At 28.7% G+C, this 16,328-nt stretch overlaps 1 protein-coding gene across 2 annotated transcripts in view; it reads right to left on the bottom strand.

Moving 5' to 3' along the window:
* Positions 1-7,612: 7,612 nt before the first annotated feature.
* Positions 7,613-16,328, bottom strand: part of obst-B (obstructor-B) — a 64,365-nt gene continuing 55,649 nt past the window's right edge. For both annotated transcript variants that reach the window (XM_075293360.1, XM_075293361.1), the window contains exons 5-6: positions 8,008-8,404; positions 7,613-7,933 (exon numbers count right to left, since the gene is read on the bottom strand). In XM_075293360.1, coding sequence (XP_075149475.1) covers positions 7,786-7,933; positions 8,008-8,404 — 545 coding nt within the window. In that variant the 3' untranslated portion in view covers positions 7,613-7,785. The remainder of the gene's footprint in view (positions 7,934-8,007; positions 8,405-16,328) is intronic.

The raw sequence follows: 16,328 nt of genomic DNA, 5'->3' as shown, positions 1-16,328 counted from the left end.
AAATGTTGAGAAAATTTTCTATAGAAATTTTATATCTATAGAAAAGTTTTCTATTGATATAAAATTTTGACATAATTTTCTATAGAAATAAAATTTTATATCTATAGAAAATTTTTCTATTGATATAAAATGTTGACAAAATTTTCTATAGAACTAAAAGTTTGACAAAATTTTTTATAGAAATAAAATTTTGGCAAAATTTTCTATAAAAATAAAATTTTGACAAAATTTTCTATAGAAATAAAATTTTGACAAATTTTTTTATAGAAATTTTATATCTATAGAAAATTTTTCTATTGATATAAAATTTTGGCAAAATTTTCTATAAAAATAAAATTTTGACAAAATTTTCTATAGAAATAAAATTTTGAAAAATTTTTTTATAGAAATTTTATATCTATAGAAAATTTTTCTATTGATATAAAATTTTGGCCAAATTTTCTATAAAAATAAAATTTTGACAAAATTCTCTATAAAAATAAAATTTTGACAAATTTTTTATAGAAATTTTATATCTATAGAAAATTTTTCTATTGATATAAAATTTTGGCAAAATTTTCTATAAAAATAAAATTTTGACAAAATTTTCTATAGAAATAAAATTTTGACAAATTTTTTTATAGAAATTTTATATCTATAGAAAATTTTTCTATTGATATAAAATTTTGGCAAAATTTTCTATAAGATAAAATTTTGACAAAATTTTCTATAGAAATAAAATTTTGACAAATTTTTTTATAGAAATTTTATATCTATAGAAAATTTTTCTATTGATATAAAATTTGGACAAAGTTTTCTATAGAAATAAAATTTTGAAAAATTTTCCTATAGAGATAAAATTTAACAAAATTCTATAGAAATAAAATTTTGACAAAATTTTCGATAGAAATAAAATTTTGACAAAATTTTCTATAGAAATAAAATTTTGAAAAAAATTTCGATAGAAATAAAATTTTGACAAAATTTTCGATAGAAATAAAATTTGACAAAATTTTCTAAAGAAATTAAATATTGACAAAATGTTCGATAGAAATAAAATGTTGACAAAATTTTCTATAGAAATTTTATATCTATAGAAAATTTTTTTATTGATATAAAATTTTGACAACATTTCCTATACAAATAAAATTTTCCAAAATTTTCTATAGAAATAAAATTTTGACAAAATTTTCTATAGAAATAAAATTTTAACAAAATTTTCTATAGAAATAAAATTTTGACAAAAGTTTCTATAGAAATAAAATTTTGACAAAATTTTCTATAGAAATTTTATATCTATAGAAAAGTTTTCTATTGATATAAAATTTTGACATAATTTTCTATAGAAATAAAATTTTATATCTATAGAAAATTTTTCTATTGATATAAAATTTTGACAAAATTTTCTATAGAACTAAAATTTTGACAAAATTTTTTATAGAAATAAAATTTTGGCAAAATTTTCTATAAAAATAAAATTTTGACAAAATTGTCTATAGAAATAAAATTTTGACAATTTTTTTTATAGAAATTTTATATCTATAGAAAATTTTTCTATTGATATAAAATTTTGACAAAGTTTTCTATAGAAATAAAATTTTGAAAAATTTTCCTATAGAGATAAAATTTAACAAAATTCTATAGAAATAAAATTTTGACAAAATTTTCTATAGAAATAAAATTTTGAAAAAAATTTCGATAGAAATAAAATTTTGACAAAATTTTCGATAAAAATAAAATTTGACAAAATTTTCTAAAGAAATTAAATATGGACAAAATTTTCGATAGAAATAAAATTTTGACAAAATTTTCTATAGAAATTTTATATCTATAGAAAATTTTTTTATTGATATAAAATTTTGACAACATTTTCTATACAAATAAAATTTTGCCAAAATTTTCTATAGAAATAAAATTTTGACAAAAGTTTCTATGGAAATAAAATTTTGACAAAGTTTTCTATAGAAATTTTATATCTATAGCAAATTTTTCTATTGATATAATATTTTGACAAAATTTTCTATAGAAATAAAAATTTTACAAAATCTTATAAAAATAAAATTTTGGCAAAATTTCCTATTAAAATAAAATTTTAACAAAATTTTCTATTGAAATGAAATTTTGACAAAATAAATTTTTTTTGTTTGATAGTTTTTTCGTAATATTTCCTCGTAATTTTGGTAGATTATTTTGGGCTCAAGAGGCAACCGTGGTGCGTGTATGCGTTTTTTAGTTTTTTTAACAAAAATCACATACGATAAGCAGTCAATACACCAGATTCCATATATGTAAGCAGTTCAGGGTATGAAATTCAAAGAAATACCATAGCATACTTTTAGGTGTAAACTTTAAACTTTAAATAAATGTCAGTATTATGTTTAATTGTGTCAGAGAAAACTTCATTTCATCTAAACCAAATGAGAGACATTGTCTAACCCTGTTTTTAAAAATGAATTCATCTTCAGTATAGTAATAATAAAATCTAACAAAACTAACCCCATAACGAAGGAAGAAGAGTATATTTATTTTCCTCTTCCCTACCAAAACTATTACTTTTGTATATCTATAAAAAAATATACAAAAAAAAAAGATATTTAATCAATCTAGAGAAAAGGTTTATTCATAGTCATAAGAGTAAACGAAACACTAACAACAACTTAGTGTGGTTAGGGACGAGAGAGACGATGGTGACTATGAAGGTGTGAAGCATAAATGAGGCAAATGGGGGAATGAATACATTCCTCTATACCACAAAATTTATCGATGTAAATCTGTTTAAGCGATATTGAGAGAGCGTGCATAATGCAAGGAAACCCTAATAACAGTAAGATGTTCCAAGTAACTAGAGTTGAAGCAACAAGCTAAGAAAGATGCAGCATTTTCCAAAAGCTGCTCCCTCTTTTTGCATTCTTTCCAATTACCCATTTACTTCGTAATGGCCATCGAAACGATGGGGGAAGTGAAAAATGTTTTTCCACTTTATTTTGAGGTATATGTATGGGGGGTAATATTTGATAAGCTATATTGTTTGTAACAAGTAAATAAGTTTTTATAGAAATAAAATTTTTGGGAAAAACTATTATAAAATTTGCTTTAGAATAAAAACAAAAACTATTTTCTATAAAAATAAAAATTTGATTGAATTTTTTATAGAAATAAAATTATGAGAATTTTTTCTTAAGATATCAACCAATTATCTGAATAAATTCGATCGTTTCGGAATGTGGTAGTTCGAACGATCATGCAGTTGAAAGGGCTTTGCCCAAATCAATTTGACAAACATACTTTGCCACTGTTGGTTAAGCTGTAGCTAGGTCGATGTGTGGTTTTATGCTGAAATCAAAACAATAATAATTTTCTAAAGAAATGTTGCGAAAATTTTCTATAAAAATAAAATTATGACACATTTTTCTAAACACATAAAATAATGAGAAACTTTTCTAAAGAAATAAAATTTATGAGAATATTTTTTTTTTGTAAAAATAAAGCTATATGACATTTTTTTCGAAAATTTTGTATAATAATAAAAAAAAATCCAAAAATATAAAATTTGCTACAAAAAAAAAAAAAGAAATGACAAAAAATTCTATAGAAATAAAATTTTGAAAAAAAAATCTGCAATGTGGAACGCCGAACTCGGCTATAAAAAGAAGGTCCCTTGTCATTGAGCTTAACATGGAATCGGGCAGCACTCAGTGATAAGAGAGAAGTTCACCAATGTGGTATCACAATGGACTGATTAGTCCAAGTGAGCCTGATACATCGGGCTGCCACCTAACCTAACCTAACCTGACCCAGAAATAAAACTGTGAGAATATTTTCGACAGAAATAAAATTTTCGAAAAAATGAAATTTTGATAATATTTTCTATGGAAATAAAGGCATTAAAAAATATTCTATAAAACTATTCTACAACATAAAATTTAAAGAAATGTTTATATAGAAATACAATTTTGGGAAAATTATCTATAGAAAAAAAGTGTAAAAATATATTTTTTTTAGTTTTTGGAAAAAAAAATATTTTCAAAAGAAATAAAATTTTGAGAAAATTTTCTATAGAAACATAAAATGTTGAGAAAAATTTCCTAAAAATAAAATTATCAAACATTTTTCTACAGACAAAAAATTTTGGGAGCATATCCTAAATAAAATCAAGTATGTACGGCCGTAAATTCGGTCAGGCCGAAGCTTATGTACCCTCCACCATGGATTGCGTAGAAACTTCTACTGAAGACTGTCATCCACAATCGAATTACTTGGGTTGCGGTAACACTTGCCGATGGCAAGGTATCTTAAAACTTCCTAACACCGTAATATATACCACATAGTCCATACGTGGTATATATTAAACTAAAAAAGGCCTATTAAATACGTATATAATTAAGTTTAAAGTTTCAAAAAAAATAAAATTTTGTCAAAATAAAATTTTGACAACATTTTCTATAGAAGTAAAGTTTGGAAAAAATTTTCTATAGAAATAAAATTTGGAAAAAATTGTCTATAGAAATAAAATTTTGACAAAATTTTCTATAGAAATAAAATTTTGACAAAATTTTCTATAGAAATAAAATTTTGACAAAATTTTCTACAGAAATAAAATTTTGGTAGATTATTTTTGGCTCGAGTGGCAACCATGATTATGAACCGATATGGACCAATTTTTGTGTGATTGCGGCCTTATACTAACACCACGTTGCAAATTTCAACCGGATTGGATGAATTTTGCTCCTCGAAGAGGCTCCGGAGATCAAATCTGGGGAACGGTTTATATGGGGGCTATATATAATTATGGACCGATATGGACCAATTCTTGCGTGTTTGTTAGAGACCATATACTAACACCACGTACCAAATTTCAACCGGATCGGATGAATTTTGCTCCTCTAAGAGGCTCTGGAGGTCAAATCTGGGGACCGGTTTATATGGGGGCTATATATAATTATGGGCCAATGTTGACCAATTTTTGCATGGTCATTAGAGAACATATACCAACACCATGTACCAACTTTCAGCCGGATCGGATGAAATTTGCTTCTCTTAGAGGCCTCGCAAACCAAATCGGGGGATCGGTTTATATGGGTGCTATATATAATTATGGACCGATGTGGACCAATTTTTGCATGGTTGTTAGAGACCATATACTAACACCATGTACCAAATTTCAGCCGGATGGGATGAAATTTGCTTCTCTTAGAGGCCTCGCAAGCCAAATCGGGGGATCGGTTTATATGGGGGCTATATATAATTATGGACCGAAGTGAACCAATTTTTGCATGGTTGTTAGATACCATATACTAACACTATGTACCAAATTTCAGCCGGATCGGATGAAATTTGCTTCTCTTAGAGGCCTCGCAAGCCAAATCGGGGGATCGGTTTATATGGGGGCTATATGTAATTATGGACCGATGTGGACCAATTTTTGCATGGTTGACACCATGTACCAAATTTCAGCAGGATCGGATGAAATTTGCTTCTCGTAGAGGCCTCGCAAGCAAAATCGGGGAATCGGTTTATATGGGGGCTATATATAATTATGGACCGATGTGGACCAATTTTTGCATGGTTGTTAGAGACCATATACTAACACCACGCACCAAATTTCAACCGGATCGGATGAAATTTGCTTCTCTTAGAGGATCGGCAAGCCAAATTTGGGGGTCCGTTTATATGGGGGCTATACGTAAAACTGGACCGATATGGCCCATTTGCAATACCATCCGACCTACATCAATAACAACTACTTGTGCCAAGTTTCAAGGCGATAGCTTGTTTCGTTCGGAAGTTAGCGTGATTTCAACAGACGGACGGACGGATATGCTCAGATCGACTCAGAATTTCACCACGACCCGGAATATATATATATATATATATATATATATATATATATATATATATATATATATATATATATATATATATATATATATATATATATATATATATATATATATATATATATATATATATATATATATATATATATATATATATATATATATATATATATATATATATATATATATATATATATATATATATATATATATATATATATATATATATATATATATATATATATACTCTATGGGGTATTAGAGCAATATTTCGATGTGTTACAAACGGAATGACAAAGTTAATATACCCCCATCCTATGGTGGAGGGTATACAAAAATAAAAATGGACAATGTTTTTGTAAAAGTTTTTTTAAACAAACAAAATTTTGGGTAAATCTTCTAGAGAACTAAAATTTATATAAAATTTCCATAGAAATAAAATTTACAGAAAATTTTCTATAGCAATAAAATTTTGAGAAAATATTATATGGAAATAAAATTTTAAGAAAATTTTCTATATAAACGACATTTTTCGAAAATTTTGTATTAAAATAAAATTATGAGAAATGTTTCCAAAAACGTAAAATTTTGCTATAGAAATAAAAAGTTTTGAAAAAAATCTGTAGAAATACAATTTTCGAAAATTGAAAAAAAATCTATAGAAATAAAGTTTTTAAAACAGGTTCTATAAAATTATCAGAACTTTCTCTAACGATATAAAATTTAGAGAAAATTTTCTATAGAAATAACATTTTGGGAAAATTATCTATAGCAATAAAATTTTGCGGAAAATTATGTATAGCAAAAAAATTTTGCCGAAAATTATGTATAGAAATAACATTTTGACAAAATTTCTATAGAACTAAGATTGTGAAAATATTTTTTTTTTATTTTTTGGAAAAATTTCAATAGAAATAAAATTTTGAGGAAATTTTCAATGGAAATAAAATTTTGAGAAAAATTTCAATAGAAATAAAATTTTGAGAAAACTTTCAATGGAAATAAAATTTTGAAAAATGTTTCCAATAATAAAGTTTGGGAAAATCTTCAAAAGAAATACATTTTTGAGAATATTTTCCATGATAATAAAATTTTGACAATATAAAATAAAACAAAAAAAAAGACAAAATTTTCCAAAATCTTGCTAAAATTTACATGTAATTTTAGCAAATTTTTTTGCGTTATAAAAAAATTAAAATAAATCAATTTTTTTATAACGCAAAAATAAAGCAGCCGTAGTACACAAAAGTCACGACCCATACCTACAGTTATTAAGTTTTCTTGTTTCATTTTTTCTTTCTTGGTACTTTATTCAAAAATTGTTTTCACGCTTTTATCTTGTGGCTCTTGATGTTCTAATAATGTTTAAGAATATGCAACTATTTAAGTTTTTAGTGCACCCATTATGCGGACATCTAAATCGTGCTTTATGCTGCTGTGAGTAGCAGATTTTTTTTTTTTTTTTGCTTTAGAACTGAGTTGCAAAATTTATGCATTTTTAGCAGATTTTCTTTTTGGTAGTTTTTTCAAAGGAGCTTTTATTTAAGAAATGGGGAAGGATGGTATTTAAAAATGATGATGATCCTTAGCGATTATTGTAATGATGGTAATGACATTGGTGTTATGATATGAAATTTATGAGACCCTTGGTAAAATAAGATGGATGGATGGATGAATGAAAGGATCCTTGCTTTGCTGTAAGCATATGATTTTACTGGTTCCTGAATTCCCTTTGTTATTAAAAACTGCATGTCATCTTAGTGTTAACCGAGTTAATATAAATATAAAAATTTCAGTTTTTTACTGTTTTCTAGAAATTTCATATTTTATTTTTTGTTACTTTCAAATTTCTGGTTTTTTTAGTAGTTGTTGTTAGAAATTTAATTTGTTTTCTCAATTTTATTATCAAAACTTAAAGCTAACAGTTTCCTTAAAAGCTGCAGTCTTTGCTTTAGAAGAAAAACAGCATTTACTCCTCATCTTCATCCTCCTCACTACGGGCAGGTTTACGCCGTGATTGACCACGAGTGCGTTGGGGTTTCTTCTCTTTTTTGGGTTTGGGATTTTCCAATTCTTCCAATTCGGCATCAGTTAAACGGTCCTTATACCAATCGGCACTATAATCAAGATAAGCAAAAAAATATATATATAAAAACTAAATTTATTTTTAATTGAAATTCTCTATCCCTACCATTCTGGCACCAAACGCGACCATTCACAATGCTTTTTGGTATCATCGAATACCTGACCCAATTTACAACCATTACGGCGTGGTGTATCACCATTTACACAGACATAGAAGAATTGACAATCATCAGGATCCGCATAACGAGGATGTGTTACAGCAATTGTTTCATTTACAGCTGGGCATTCAAATTCAAAGATATCCTCGGATTTACATCCGCTAACACCAACCTCATCGGGCCAAGTACAAATTCCAGTCTTGGGATTAAACACTAATCCAGCGGGGCAAGTGATCATATTGAATTGTCCATCTACACAATAGTAGAATTTATCGCAAACACCGGGTTTTTCATGGCCAAAATAGCCATTTTTACGGGGACAATGTTGAGAGGGTTGAGGAGTTTCTAAAATAAAATATAAAAATTATTTGTAATAAATAATCTAATATTCAAAATATCAAAAAATTGAAGAATTTAGACAAAGTTTTCTTGTATTTAAAAAATTTAATTTAATAATTTCTATATCTGTTTTAATTAAAATTTTCTGTATAAAAATATATTACCCCTAAAATTATTATAAATTAAAATTATTACATATTTTTTATAGAAATAAAATTTTGGGAAAACTTTCTATAGAAATAACCCCTATTTCGAACACCAGGGGGCATGAGTAATAATAATTGGGACATAGGTGGCGTATGATTGTTACTAATATGGGACCATAGGTCGTATAATTGTTTAAAATTAGAAAAGTTTCGATATTATACTAAATTCACTTTCAACTTTAAATTGCAATTTTTAATATTTATCATCAAAAGGGGAGATTTTAAATCTCATAAATAGTATATTTTCCCCTGTCTTTAACCAGAATTAATTACAATAAGTTTTTTTTTTAAGTTATTGAAAAGAAAATGCCAGTTCCCATAGCCCTTAGTATGGATCTGGCGAAGGGAGATGATTAATTTTGGTTCTTATATGCTAACTTCCTATGGAAATTACAAAGAAGAATTATTGTAGAAATATAATTTTGAAATTTTCTAGAGAAACAAAACTTTGAGAAAATATTCAATAGAAAAAACATTTTCGATAAAAATGAAATTTGAACATTGTTATCTAAAGAAATAAATTTAAAAAAACATTCTATAAAATTACGAAAACTTTTTGCTAAAGATACAATAAAATGTTATATAATAAAATGTTGACAAAATTTTCTATAGAAATAAAATTATGAAAATATTTTTTTTTCATTTTAGAAAAATTTTATAGAAATACAATTTTGAGATAAATGACAATAGAAATCAAATTTTGAGAAATTTCAATAGAACAAAAAATGTGGGAAAAAGTGTTGGTGAAAAGTGGTTCAATTTGGGAAAAATAATTCCCGTATGTAATGCCCATAAGAAGTTAACATATAAGACCCATAATGAATCATCTCTACCCCGTTGTAGAAATATAATTTTGAAAACAATTTTCTAGAGAAATAAAACTTTGAGAAAATTTTCAATAGAAATAACATTTTCGATAAAAATGAAATTTGGACATTGTTATCTAAAGAAATAAATTTTAAAAAAATCTTTAAAATTATAAGAACTTTTTTTTTAAAGACATAAAATTATTATACATTAAAATTATTATATATTTTTTATAGAAATAACATTTTGGGAAAACTTTCTGTAGAAATAAAATGTTGACAAAATTTTCTATAGAAATAAAATTATGAATTTTTTTAGAAAAATTCTATAAAAATACAATTTTGAGAAAAATGTCAAAAAAAATAAAATTTTGAGAAATTTATCAATACAACTAAAAATATGGGAAACAGTAGTGGTGAAAAATGGTTCAATTTGGGAAGAATAATTCTCGTATGTAATTTCCATAAGAAGTTAAGATATAAGGCCCATAATGAATCATCTCTCTCCACCGCCAGAATTTTACAAAAGGTTATGGAAATTCGAATTACCTGTGGTGACAGGTGGCGTATGAATGTTAATAATATGGGACCATAGGTCGTATAATTATTTATAATTGAATAAAGTATGAAAAATTCTATAGAAATACAATTTTGAGATAAATGTCAATAGAAATAAAATGTTGACAACATTTTCTATAGAAAAAAAAATTATGAAAATATGTTTTTTTTCTTTTTAGAAAAATTCTATAGAAATACAATTTTGAGAAAAATGTCAATAGAAATCAAATTTTGAGAAATTTCAATAGAACTAAAAATGTGGGAAAAAGTGTTGCTGAAAAATGGTTCAAGTTGGGAAGAATGATTCTCGTATGTAATTTCCATAAGAAGTTAACATATAAGACCCATAATGAATCATCTCTACCCCGCCAGATCTTTACAAAAGGTTATTAAAATTCGAATTACAGGTGGTGGCATGTGGCGTATGAATATTAATAATATAGGTCGTATATTTATTTATAATTGAATAAAGTATGAAAAATTCTATAGAAATAAAATTTTGAGATAAATATCAATAGAAATAAAATGTTGACAAAATTTTCTATAAAAAAAAGAAAATATTTTTTTCTTTTTAGAAAAATTCTATAGAAATACAATTTTGAGAAAAATGTCAAAAAAATCAAATTTTGAGAAATTTATCAATACAACTACAAATGTGGGAAAAAGTGTTGGTGAAAAGTGGTTCAATTTGGGAAGAATAATACTCGTATGTAATTTCCATAAGAAGTTAAGATATAATGCCCATAATGAATCATCTCTCTCCACCGCCAGAATTTTACAAAAGGTTATGGAAATTCGAATTACCTGTGGTGACAGGTGGCGTATGAATGTTAATAATATGTGACCATAGGTCGTATAATTATTTATAATTGAATAAAGTATGAAAAATTCTATAGAAATACAATTTTGAGATAAATATCAATAGAAATAAAATGTTGAGAAAATTTTCTATAAAAAAAGAAAATATTTTTTTCTTTTTAGAAAAATTCTATAGAAATACAATTTTGAGAAAAATGTCAAAAGAAATAAAATTTTGAGAAATTTATCAATACAACTAAAAATATGGGAAACAGTAGTGGTGAAAAATGGTTCAGTTTGGGAAGAATAATTCTCGTATGTAATTTCCATAAGAAGTTAACATATAAGACCCATAATGAATCATCTCTACCCCGCTAGATCTTTAAAAAAAGGTTATTAAAATTCGAATTACAGGTGGTGGCATGTGGCGTATGAATGTTAATAATATGGGACCATAGGTCGTATAATTAGTTACAATTGCACTAAATTTAGATCCGTATTTTTATACCCTCCACCATAGCAATGGGGGTATATTAACTTTGTCATTCCGATTGTAACACATCGAAATATTGCTCTAAGACCCCATAAAGTATATATATTCTGGGTCGTGGTGAAATTCTGAGTCGATTTAAGCATGTCCGTCCGTCCGTCTGTTGAAATCACGCTAACTTCCTAACGAAACAAGCTATTGACTTGAATCTAGACACAATTAGTTGTTATTGATGTAGGTCGAATGCTATTGTAAATAGGCCATATCGGTTCACTTTTACGTATAGCCCCCATATAAACGGACCTCAAGATTTGGCTTGCGCAGCCTCTAAGATAAGCATATTTCATCCGATCTGGCTGAAATTTGGTACATAATGTTAGTATATAGTCTCTAACAACCATGCAAAAATTGGTCCACATCGGTTCATAATTATATATAGCCCCCATATAAACCGATCCCCAGATTTGGCTTGCGGAGCCTCTAAGAGAACCTAATTTCATCCGATCCGGTTGAAATTTGGTACGTGGTGTTAGTATATGGTCTCTAACAACCATGCCAGAATTGGTCCATATCGGTCCGTAATTATATATAGCCCTTATATAAACCGATCCCCAGATTTGACCTCCGGAGCCTCTTGGAGGAGCAAAATTCATCGGATCCGGTTGAAATTCGGTACATTTCGTTAATAGTTGACATTTAAATCTCATGAAATTTTTCAATTTAAATATTGTAAGCAGTATCACTATGTCTGATTTACATCAAAAAATTTCCTATCAAAATGTATTAATCCCTATGTGGGACACTTCAAAGCATGAGTAATAATATTGTAATTGAAGGACAGGTGGCGTATTATTGTTTATGATATGAGACCATAGGTCGTATAATTATTTTAAATTGAAAAATGTGTAAAAATTACACTAAATTCACATTAAATTACACTAAATGTCATACAATGTTGATTTTGCCGTAGCTTTTATGCATTAATGCGCTCATATAGTCACGCTGTATAAAAAAAATTAATTTGAGACTGATTTAAGAGGATCGCATTTCAAAATTAAAATTTCAAAAATCATTTTGTGATTTATTCATAATAGCTAGAGTATGGTCCTAGGACAAAACCCCAGCTTCATATTTTTTGAGGTTAGGCGGTTACTCATATTGTTTCAGCAACGGTAGTTCTTCTCGCTACAAAAATTGGGTCTTTTTTTATTACTTCGACCCAATTTCTTTGAAAGTCAAACGAGAAATGGAAAATTCCCTCTAGAACCCAAACAAAAATGGTCTATAATCTCTTATAGTTAGTATTCCTAAATGTCGGAGTCAGATTTACTTACTCAATTTGTATCTATCTTCCATGGAAGAGATGGCTTCAGGAAAAATTCCAGTTATTCTTTCAGACGTGCGGACTTACTTCATTTTAAACTTTATTTTAGATTTCAAATGTACGTTCTTATATTTAAAGTTTTGTTTTCAATTATATCAGAAATTAAATGGCATAGTTATACTCAACATTTCTCCAAAGTTTATATTTTTTGCATTCGTGATATTTTCTGGTTCATTGAATGCAATGTGAAAGACTCATTCACTCTCATATAGCTATTGTATGCTTTGTGAAAAGTCAAACTCTCTCACACACGCACGCACACAACTACCCACAAGCACTTCACATTTGCCTTAGGATCTAAAGTAATGCTGCTCATTTTATTATACCCACCACCATAAAATGGTGACGGGGGTATAATAAGTTTGTCATTCCGTTTGTAACGCATCGAAATATCGATTTCCGACTATATAAAGTATATATATTCTTGATCAGGGAGAAATTCTAAGACGATATAAGCATGTCCGTCTGTCCGTCTGTCTGTCTGTCTGTCTGTCTGTCTGTCTGTTGTAATCACGCTACAGCCTTCAATAATAGCGCTATCGTCCCGAAATTTGGCACAGATTAGTTTTTTGTTTGCAGGCAGGTCAAGTTCGAAGATGGGCTATATCGGTCCAAGTTTTGATATAGTCCCCATATAAACCGACCTCCCGATTTGGGGTCTTGGGCCTATAAAAACCGTAGTTTTTATCAGATTTGCCTGAAATTGGAAATCTAGAGGTATTGTGGGACCATAAAGAGGTGTGTCGAAAATGGTCCGTATTGGTCCATGTTTTAGTATAGCCCCCATATAGACCGATCTCCCGAATTTTCTTCTTAGGCGTCTAGAAACACTATTTTCTATCCGATTTGTCTGAAATTGGAAATCTAGAGGTATTGTGGGACTATAAAGAGGTGTGTCGAAAATGGTCCATATCGGTCCATGTTTTGGTATAGCCCCCATATAGACCGATCTCCCGATTTTGCTTCTTACGCGTCTAGAAACAGTATTTTCTATCCGATTTGTATAAAATTGAAAATCTAAAGGTATTTTGGGACCATAAAGAGGTGTGTCGAAAATGGTCCGCATCGGTCCATGTTTTGATATAGCCCCCCATATAAACCAACCTCCCGATTTGGAGTCTTGGGCCTATAAAAACCGTAGTTTTTATCCAATTTGCCTGAAATTGGAAATATAAAGGTATTTGAGGACCATAAAAAGGTGTGCCGAAAATGGTGCACATCGGTCCATGTTTTGGTATAGCCCCCATATAGACCGATATCCCGATTTTGCTTTTAGGGCTTCTAGAAACTATATTTACCATCCGATTTGCCTGAAATTGGAAATCTAGAGGTATTTGAGGACCATAAAAAGGTGTGCCGAAAATGGTGCTCATCGGTCCATGTTTTGATATAGCCCCCATAGAGACTGATTTCCCGATTTTGCTTCTTGGGCTTCTAGAAACTATATTTACCATCCGCTTTGCCTGAAATTCTTGAACTATAATAAACTGTATTTATTACATGATTTGCCTGAAATTCGAAATCTAGAGGTATTTTTAGATTACAAATAAGAGTGCCGAAATTGAGGTATATCGGTCCATATTTTGGTATAACCCCCATATAGACTGATCTCTCGATTTTTACTTCTTGGGCGTCTAGAGACTATATTTTCTGGCCGATTTGTTTGAAATTGAAAATCTGGAGATATTTTAAGATCACAAATATGTGAGTAGCAAATGGTGCCTATCGGTCCATGTTTTGGTATAGCCCCCATATACACCGATCTCCCGGCTTTATGTCTTGGGCTTCTAGAATCCGTAGGTTTTATCCGATTTGCTGGAAATTAGTAATCTATAATAAAATTTTAGACAAACGAAATTTCTTTTTCTTATTAAGTGTTTTCGTTTATTCAACGATTGTCTCTAAAATTTGTGTCAAAAGAAAACTTTGCTTGTCTAAAATTACGTTTCTCAAAAAAGAATACATTTCTTTCAGGGTATAGCAGACGCACTGATAATGAAAATTGCTTCAAACTGAAAGTAAAAGTTCCAGATTTTACTCAGTGTATTTAAATAAATGCGGAAAAATCTACAGATTTAAGATTTTAAATCCAGGCGTAATTTCAACATATACACGATATGTTTATATTTTCTCTAAAACTCTAACAAAATTGGTTCTCATAAATAAAGAATTTTATCTGGTCTTCATAGGTAGAATCTTTAAAGTTTGTCTTCGGGAGCTGGCTCGTTTGGGAGAAGATTTGTCATCAAACCCCCTACAATTCTATATATTATCAAGTAACCCACTACGACGAAGAGTTTTCATAGTAAACTATTATACTTGATTCATGGTGGTGGGTATTTAAAATTCGGCCCGGCCGAATTTACTGCTTTATATACTTGTTTTTTTATATTTTTGGTTTTTCTTAATAAAAGTTTATTTTAGATCTGAAAACTTTGATATTTCATCCAAACATGTTTGTTTGTATATGTGTGTGTGTGTTCGTGTGTATAAATGCATTTTATATAAAATTGGTATTTTGGCAATTTTTATGTCCAGAAAACTGACTCCTGACTGGCTGTCGTTATAAATTGACTATCTACTGGATGACTAGCAAAAGTCAGTCAGAAAACCACGACAGATAGCATCAAACGAAAATATCAATTTGTGGTTTCTCATTCGATCTTGTGGTCAATGAAATTTTATGTGATTGTTTTTAATAGCAATGTAAATTGAAAATAAACAAGTATATACAGCAGTAAGTTCGGCCGGGCCGAATCTTAAATACCCACCACCATGAACCAAATATTAGGGGTTCCTTTGAAATTTCAGGAGGGCTTGAGGACTTGAGGACACTTCCCGAAGATAAATTTAAAGATTTCACCTATGAGGATTATATCAGATTCTGGATTTATAAGAACTATTTTTGTTTGAGTTTTAGAGGAATCATTAACATCTCTTGTAAGTGTGCAAGAAAATTATAAAATAACGTTTTGATTTGATATCTTAAATCTGTAGAAGTAAAATCTGGAAATTTTGCATTGAGTTTCAAGCAATTTTCATGATAAGTGCGCTTTCTACACCCTCAAGAAGTGAAGTCGGTCTATATGGAGGCATTACCAAATGGACCGATAAAAACTTAATCCGATACACGTTTTTGTGAGCCTAAAATACCAGAATATTTACAATTTAAGGCAAATCAGATAAAAACTACGGTTTCTAGAAACCCAAGGAGTTAAATCGGGAGATCGTTCTTATGGGGGCTATACTAAAATATGGACCGATACTCACCTTTTTCGGGATACCTCTTTATGACCCGAAAATACCTCTAGATTTCCAATTTCAGGCAAATAGGATAAAAACTTCGGATTCTAGAAGCCCAAGAAGTAAAATCGGGAAATCGCTCTATATGGAGGCTATACGAAAATATGGACCCATACTCACCATTTTCGGCACACCTCTTTATGGTCCTAAAATACCTCTAGATTTCCAATTTCAGACAAATTGGATAAAAACTACGGTTTCTATAAACCCAAGACCCCAAATCGGGAGGTCGTTTTATATGGGGACCATACCAAAACATGGACCGATACTCACAATTTTTGGCGCACGTATTTGTGGTCCTACAATACCTCTAGATTTCCAATTTCAGGTAAATTGAATAAAAACTGCGGTTTCTATAAGCCCAAGAAATAAAATCGGGAGATAG

Source organism: Haematobia irritans, chromosome 2 (genome assembly GCF_050003625.1).
Source record: "Haematobia irritans isolate KBUSLIRL chromosome 2, ASM5000362v1, whole genome shotgun sequence".
Taxonomy (NCBI): domain Eukaryota; kingdom Metazoa; phylum Arthropoda; class Insecta; order Diptera; family Muscidae; genus Haematobia; species Haematobia irritans.
The sequence above is the reverse complement of the archived record's forward strand: the minus strand, read 5'-3'. Positions and strand labels throughout refer to the sequence as shown.